We start from the raw sequence: 8,597 nt of genomic DNA, 5'->3' as shown, positions 1-8,597 counted from the left end.
CTACAGGTTTTTCATATTACGAAATAGTTGCCAGAACAACGATATTATTATTGTTTCAATCATGCGATGCAGGATTGAAACAACAATAATGTTCAATTGAAAGAAGCAATGAATCATCGTTGAAACAACAATGTTGAAGATTGAAACAACAATATGCACGTAGTTTGGTGCAACAATCGAAATAGTTGTTTCAATCTTGCAAGATTCTTCTGCGTGTAATGTCATTTGAATGACATTTTGCCTCCCACGCCTCAGATTACATATTTACAGCAATGTCTTGTTGGACAAAGTTGTAGGTACATTTAAGCGCTATAAGTTCGCCATACCTCAGGAGTTGATAGCTATCGCCTGAAAAAAGTTCTGGGAAAAATATGCAGACGAATGCAAATGACATTTTACAACACTGGTGGTACATACCTGTCAAATCGTATGGATTTTCCTTCTTTGACATTTAGCTCCCCTATCCTCGCCAGCAAAAGATGTTCCGGACAGCGACGACAGCGACAATCTTTATTTAGTAACTAAAATATCTTTTCATTCAACCAATGATGAAATGATTCGATAAAATTTCAAATCGTCGATAAAAACACCTTGGAAGATTTTATCGCATCACAGAGACTGTTGACGAATAATGCCAGATGATAAAGGCTCGATGCTAACGTAGCGTGCTTTAAATGCAGTGTGCACGCGGCATTAAAAGGACACAGCTGTGCATCGGAAAACGTAGCGTCTTTTCATCGCCGTTTGCACGCAGCCTTGAGCGCCGATATCCACGTAACGGTTTTTCAAGCTAAGTGGACGTGCACGTAAAAATACGTACGTAAACGGAAATATAACTCATATCAATTAATACGTACATAAGATTTTTAACAATTGGTTCTGCAACACGAAAACTTGGGTATTTTTGACTGACGCTTGGTTTGATTTGGCAGAACCCCGGCCATGCAGAAACGCAGTTTATTCAAAATGTCTCTGCTTTTATTAATGATAATTCTTCTTAAAAATATGGCAATAATAGTGCAAGGCTGTGATATTAGCATTAGCTTTGTTACGGTGTAATTCGTAGATTGAACACTAGTGATACTCATGTTTTACTTTTGAGATCTTTAATGCTATCAGAAATCAAAAAGGGGAGTGGACCTTGATTCAAGTCTTAAACAAAAATAACAAAAGCATGAGGACTGGCCACGCCCATCTTCATCGTAACTAGGGAGAGGAAGGAAGTGTTGATGTGGTACTTACTTAACGAGAGGCCACCAACTTAGCGACACCCTCATAAATACCACGGATAATAGGGCAAGGCTGTGATATCTTACAAGAACCAAATTAATGTAGGGTATTAAGGTTTAACATTTTTCATTAAATATATCACTAACTAAAGGTAAAAGTTGCTTTCTGGATGCCTTGATATTTGATTGCTCGAAAAAGCTTCCCTGTAAAAAATTGACATCCAGCTTCGTTAGTTTAAAATCTGGTTCTGTACTAGAAGATATCACAGAAAGAATCTGAAACAAAATAACATATTAGAAGAAATTTCTTATTCTTCTGGCCAATTTTGCTTTACCGACTCTTGCAGATTAGGATCATTTATGTTTATTATTCCTAAATCTCTCCTGACGCTCCCGTTTTCAGCATTGACCTTCATGCCCATAAGCACGACTACATTGCTACCAGTTTTCCGAGCGAAAGCTTGCAAATTTTGTTCTGCATTTTCCAGCTTTATATAATCCTGGACCAGTATGGGATATCCTGGTATGGCCACAACGCGTTCCTTTCCCGCTACTATTTTCAGATCTTTGGACAAGATTTGCAGAGAGTCCAGGCTCGACACATCGCCTCGTTTATTAACCAGATTTTCGAATAAATTTTGACGCGATTCTTCGGAGTTCTCGATACCAAGGTACTGTTCGATTGCCTGAGCCATATCGAAGTCTAGCTGACGGGCTTTATCGGCTTCCTTGGAGAAGTTGACGGTATCTAAAACAATTGGACCTGCCATCCAGAGTTATGATTTGCATTAGAAATTAGATTGTGTCGTGTCCGTGTCTATCTAAGAGATTTGCTGAATATATTCGAACAGATTACTTTCTAAACCTCATCGGTTAAAATTGAATGTGTTAAAACCGAAAACACGAGAACATTGGCAGTTCATTTTTTTTTCTAATTGCCAACATAATTTGTTTTTGTATTTGATCTATATCATATACCACGATACATATACATTATAGTGTTGCATGATCATAAACAGCTGTTCGGTTAGATGCAAAGTATTGGAGTATTTCCAATTCGGGGTATTTCGATTCATTGGAGAGAATGACTATTTTTCTTTGAATTGAAAAAAAAATGCTGTGGTAAGATGGGACAATAAACGAATATTTTTTTCTTTAACTACCAAATTCTAAAATATCTAAATTCCAAGATTTTAAGTTAAGTCCATAGTTCTTGAAGCTTAAAATTGCAAAATGTTTAATATCTCACGTTTCTGAATTTCTAAATTCCTGAATTCCAAATTTCTCGTATTTCATAATTTCTACTCAGAAGCATCTAAATCTTATAACTTCGAAATTCTTAAATTTTTAACTTCTGGAATGCTAAATTCATCTAGTTCCTTAACTTTCAAGTTCTTAAAATGTCAAGTTCCAGAATAACTGAATTTCTCAATTCCTAAATGGTGTAAAATTACCAATATACTGCAAAAAGGCGAGAAAATTTCCAACATAGTAATCTTGTTTAGCATATAATAACAAGTTATGTATTTCCCCTGTACGATACAATGATACATACATACAGAAATCATTTCACAGATTTCATTAAATTTCGGTGAAATTCATCAAAATCTTAACAGCAGAATTGTTCGGTAATTGTTTCACCGATTTTATGTGATTTTTACCATTTTTCAACTCAGTACATTTCAAAGTTATTAAGCCACCCGGAGTGGAAATTAATTACTATGTCTGAAACTCGATTATGCATATGCACACATGCGATAGATTTAGTTCGTAAAAGATATTGGAGGGTAACCGCCCCTTCGGTAGCCTTGCTCCCACGACCTCAGTACGCTAGACAGGTGCTTTTCCTACTAAGCTACGAAGGACCTCTGTCGTCCTCCACAGCTTAGCGGGTATTGACGAAACCAAATTCCCAGCACCGGGCCATCAGCCGAACACTCGCAATACTTTTTCAGAACTAACTCTCTCTTATGTATTTTTGTACACATGCCAACCAAGAAGGATGAGTATTTAGTATTGTCCGACTCCTACACACTTGCTTCATCGGCAACGGCGCTCAATGAAGTAGGGTTGTGTGAGGTTGTGCCAGTTGGTCGTCAGATCCCGACCCGACCACATAAGCGAAGAGAGATCGCCACTCGAGTTCAGTACATTCAAAGTTAATTGCCTATATGCCGGGTATTAAGCCACCCGGAGTGGAAAGCACCTGTCTAGCGTACTGGGGTCGTAGGATCAAAGCCCACCAAAGGGGCGATTATTCTCCAATACCTTTTCCGAACTAAATCTATCACATGTTGTGCATATGCATTATCGAGTTTCAGACATAGTAATTGTTCAACTGTCAAAACAACCGGAAATCTGTAAAATTATTTACCGAACAGTTCTGCTCTACAACCAATGCAATGAATTGATAGTTTCAGAACTATATAGAATGTTTTTGTATCCGCATCAATCATACGCATCATCATACTTTCATTGGATGATTAGAGAACAACAAATTTTTGAAGCCTTCCTTCGTTTGTCAAATACAATGACAATTTCTTCCAAAAAACATTCCAAATCTTACCCAAATGCAATCCAAAACTAACCGGCGTTGAACTTCATTACTAATAAGATTTAAGAACAACCTAATAATGATAAGAAAATACATGCTAATCCAAATTCAATCCAAATCCATTCCAAATCCAATCCAGATCCAATTCAAATCCAATCCAAATCAAATCCAAATCAAATTCAAATCCAAATCCAATCCAAATCCAATCCAAATCCAATCCAATCCAAATTCAATCCAAATTCAATCCAAATCCAATCCAATCCAAATCCAATCCAAATCCAATCCAAATCCAAATCCAAACCAAATCCAATCCAAATCCAATCCAAGTCCAAACCAAATCGAAATCCAATTCAAATCCATTCCAAATCCGTACATTTAATCCAACTTTTAGTTCCGCGTACAGTACACCATCAACCATTTGCCATCAACTAGTATTACTAGCCAATAACTCCAAACTAATTTACGTATAATGAATTCGAACTTCCGAATAGCTTTGTAAAATCCGGCAACCTTATTAATTTTTCAAATTCCAAGATATCTGCTCCTACAGGTAATCCCGCTATGGCTACTAAGTCAGTACATTCCAAGAAAAATTTCTAGATAATATATTTGGCTTTCCGAACAGTTTCGAACAGTACAGTATTGCATATTTCTCCATTTCTATCAGATTTCGTTATATAATAGCTCGACTGGTAGTCTTATGTACGTTTCCAAGTGGCTTCATGTAATCTAAATTTGTTTTAATCAAAATCAATGCTCGCAGGACATTTTCTGAAATTTTCTAGATCGTGAAATATTTTCCTCTTCCATACTCATCTTGTAGTTTCACAAACTACAATACATTTTTTCGGTCACCTTTCAGACACGCCTTATAGTTTTCTAAACAACAAACCATTTCCACCGATCTTCCAGACGCGGATTGTAATTTTGCAAACCACAAACCAATTTATTACGGTCTTTCAGGCAAGGCTTTAATATTCTTCAAACCATAAACCATTTTTCCAGCGGTCTTTCAGACTGGCCACCACAAATTTCGGATCGCCAAATTTCCGACGACGCTTCTTGTGATTTAGCAAACCACAAACCATTTTCTGACGGTCTTCGAGACGCGTCTTGTGATTTAGCAAACCACAAAACATTTTCCGACGGTTTTCGAGAAGCGTCTTGTGATTTAGCAAACCACAAACCATTTTCCGACGGTCTTCGAGAGGCGTCTTGTGATTTAGCAAACCACAAACCATTTTCCGACGGTCTTCGAGACGCGTCTTGTGATTTAGCAAATCACAAACCATTTTCCGACGGTCTTCGAGACGCGTCCTTTGGATTTTGCAAACCACAAACCATTTTCCGACGGTCTTCGAGACGCGCCCTGTGATTTTGCAAACTGAAATATATCACTCGTCACAATTTAACCACTTGAATTCAACTCACCTCATGAAATCAGCGACAGGATCCAAAAAATTGACTGGCAGGATAGCCAAAATGTGTGGCCCTAAATGGCCGGAACGAAGTTATGACGGCGACTCCCCGTGGATGCGTATTAGGGTGTCCCAAAATTGGACAAAGTCTGGGATTTTGGGGGCTCAACCTTCAAATGAAAGCTTAGGGTATAACAAAAGAAAAATTGTTCTACGACAACTCTAGGAAATGACGTTTAGGGGTGGCCCCGACGCGTTTTATGAAAAAAGTGCATTTTTTATAGGTAACATCGAAAATACCGGTATATCGGAAAGAAATTCAATGAAACCCATCCATTTTATATTTTTTACATTTAACTTAGGGTCTATACTTTATGGTAAAACTTTGATACCCCATGTTTTAGCTCTATATATTTTTCACTGATGCTTTAAATGCCCAAAAATGATGCATTTTTCTTAATATTTTTTTATTAATGCATTCAAAACGGGTATCCATCATAATGCTTTCGAAACTAGATATACATAGAAAGGTGGGGAATTTTATAACGAATATTTTGCTAAAAATAGCAACTTTCTATCTCTATCCGTTTAAAAGTTATTCACGATTTACTGCAGCTTGGTGAGTGCTTTAATAAGCAATATTTATAGTATTCATATGAGTTGCATAAAATTGATTTTAATACTTATTTGAGTGTTATAATGGAAACCCAACGATGGACCAGCAGTAACATGACTGACTACAAATTGTTCAGTTAGTCTGGGTGAGTACTCAAATAGATTGATGAATATGGTTTTAAAACTACCCATAGGTAGGTTCAGCTATCGTTTCATGGTTTGGTGAGCTGTGCAATGTTTCACGATAACATGGAAATTAATTGTTTTCTGACCAACTTGATTTTTTAACCAGCACCAGATCATTTTGGTCCCGATTTATCGATGCAATCAATTTATCATTGTATTCAGTATTGGTAGGCAAAATAGTTCGTAATTAGTGTAGATTGTTCTTATTTCCAGAGATTCTGTAGATGGTAGATGCCAAATATTTCAATATGCATTATAAAATAATAATGATAATAGTAATTTGTGTAACTAGTTGCAAAAAGATGATTTAATCAGCATGATTGTACGTTTATCCAACGAGGCTTTCCGAATGAGATAAATACTACGAGTGCTGATAAAATCGAGTTTTGCAATTAGTTGCACACTCTATTTTTTGCAATGGCGTAAAATGAGCTTCAGTATGGCGTAAAATATGACAAATCGATATCAAAATGATCTAGTTGGATTTGCTTCACATGATCGTTCTTGCAAAAAATCAAGATGGTCTAATTTCCATGTTATCGAGAAACATTGCACAGCTCGTCAAACCATGACACGAAAACTGAACCTACCTATGGGTAGTTTTGAAACCATATTCATCAATCTATTTGAGCACTCACCCAGACTAACTGAACAATTTGTAGTCAGTCATGTTACTGCTGGTCCATCGTTGGGTTTCCATTATAACACTCAAATAAGTATTAAAATCAATTTTAAGCAACTCATATGAATACTATATTGGTTATTAAAGCGCTCATTTGGTTGGTATGGAAAAGTAGGCGTTGTTTTACTTAAACATGATCCAGGTATTATGATCCGAAATTTCAAAAAGTCTTTTTCCAAGCTGCAGTAAATCGTGAATAACTTTTAAACGGATAGAGATAGAAGGTTGCTATTTTTAGCAAAATATTCGTTATGAAATTTCCCATCTTTCCATGTATATCTAGTTTCGAAAGCATTATGATGGATACCCGTTTTGGATGCATTAATAAAAAAATATTAAGAAAAATTCATCATTTTTGGGCATTTAAAGCATCAGTGAAAATATACAGACCTAAAACATGCGGTATCAAAGTTTTACCATGAAGTATAGACCCTAAGTTAAATGTAAAAAATATAAAATGGATGGGTTTCATCGAATTTCTTTCCGATATACCGGTATTTTCGATGTTACCTATAAAAAATGCACTTTTTTCATAAAACGCGTCGGGGCCACCCCTAAACGTCATTTCCCAGAGTTGTCGTAGAACAATTTTTCTTTTGTTTTACCCTAAGCCTTCATTTGAAGGTTGAGCCCCCAAAATCCCAGACTTTGTCCAATTTTGGGACACCCTAATGCGTATGCACGCCGCGGAGGTCTAACTGGAAGAGGCAAAATCATGGCTTGCTGCTCACCGATTGACACGCTGATGTGTGAATCTATTATAACACGCTGAAAGGCATTTTACTCAAACCCCACACTTATTAATGGGTAAATTCATCTGTATACAACTTACACAAAATGAATATGCAGAACACAAAATACATTAACAAAAGTAGGAATTTAAACAATCTCTCTAGAACTAGATATCTCTAGGATCTAAGACATAAAAAAAATCCGTGTTATTCCATGACATAATATAAAGAATAATACTCACCATACAGGAACTTTAGCAGATCGGCAATGTCGCTGGACTTCTCATGCAAATTAACGGAATCCAACACGATTTTTGAAACCAGAGTTGCACAAGAACCGACCTGTTCTATAAGCTGGAATATCCCAGCATTTAACTTCGAGTTTGAATCGAACGGCCTGTGATCTATCACACCAACGACATTCAACCGAAGCTTGGAAAGATGATGGTCCACCAGGACATATGACGTCTCGGCCCTTTGTCCATCCGGCAGGTCAATTTCGTCCTTGCATATCAAATCATTCAACTCGACACGATTCTCCTGCAGAAAGTACACGACCTCGGTTTTCAGCGGTAAGTCTTCTCGTGTAACATTCAATACTGGCACTACGCAATCGGAACCTTTGACCGTGCGGAGGAAACCATCGAGAGAGTTGGACAGATGGAAAGCCAATGCAATGCTGCAAACCGCGGAATCGAGGTCACAGCTTTCGTTGCCAATCACAACTATTCGGGGAAGCTGAAACAAGAAAAACAAGACTCAATATCGCATGAATAACACCTGCTACCAATTACCTAGATTGATACCTACTTTAAGTGATTTTCTGCAATGTTTGATAAAATTATTCATGATTTTGGTACTAATATAAACTATTTTCAGTAATTTCCGCAACAAGGCTGGATTTGAAGTAAATAAATAAAACAATCAAAACAATTTAAAGCCAAAACGAATGTAAACGAATGTGTTTCCCATCCTGAAAAAATCAAAGCTCTATATGTCAAGCTCTATCTGGAATAAGGGCAAATGTCACCAGGGTGGCCAGATTATTTTTTGGTAAATCGGTAGCTTGACTGTAGAAAAATCGGTAGTTATCGGTAGGCCGTAAAAAGTTTCAAATCCTATGGAATTACAATAGTTAAGGCGCACTTCCCTCTTCCAAAATATATAAATCTCACAATTTGG

At 36.9% G+C, this 8,597-nt stretch overlaps 1 protein-coding gene across 1 annotated transcript; it reads right to left on the bottom strand.

Annotated features, from left to right (window-relative positions):
• Positions 1–1,332: 1,332 nt before the first annotated feature.
• LOC134223468 (exopolyphosphatase PRUNE1) lies at positions 1,333–8,392 on the bottom strand. The gene is made up of 4 exons (XM_062702611.1): positions 8,226–8,392; positions 7,658–8,153; positions 1,565–1,992; positions 1,333–1,505 (listed from the first exon to the last, which is right to left on the bottom strand). Exons 1-4 carry the CDS (start codon positions 8,262–8,264, stop codon positions 1,347–1,349), a joined length of 1,122 nt encoding a protein of 373 aa, XP_062558595.1. The 5' UTR covers positions 8,265–8,392; the 3' UTR covers positions 1,333–1,346.
• Between the last annotated feature and the right edge of the window lie 205 nt (positions 8,393–8,597).

This window comes from Armigeres subalbatus, chromosome 3 (assembly GCF_024139115.2).
Source record: "Armigeres subalbatus isolate Guangzhou_Male chromosome 3, GZ_Asu_2, whole genome shotgun sequence".
NCBI lineage: Eukaryota > Metazoa > Arthropoda > Insecta > Diptera > Culicidae > Armigeres > Armigeres subalbatus.
Note: the sequence above shows the minus strand (reverse complement) of the source record. Positions and strands in the feature narration are given on the sequence as shown.

Excerpts from the sequence above, each read along its gene's own strand:
- LOC134223468 (XM_062702611.1), bottom strand. The coding sequence starts at position 8,264 with ATGAATAATTTTATCAAACATTGCAGAAAATCACTTAAA. Across the intron at positions 8,154-8,225 it reads ATTGCAGAAAATCACTTAAA|CTTCCCCGAATAGTTGTGAT; the intron begins GTAGGTATCAAT and ends TTCTTGTTTCAG. Across the intron at positions 1,506-1,564 it reads ATCCTAATCTGCAAGAGTCG|ATTCTTTCTGTGATATCTTC; the intron begins GTAAAGCAAAAT and ends ATTTTGTTTCAG.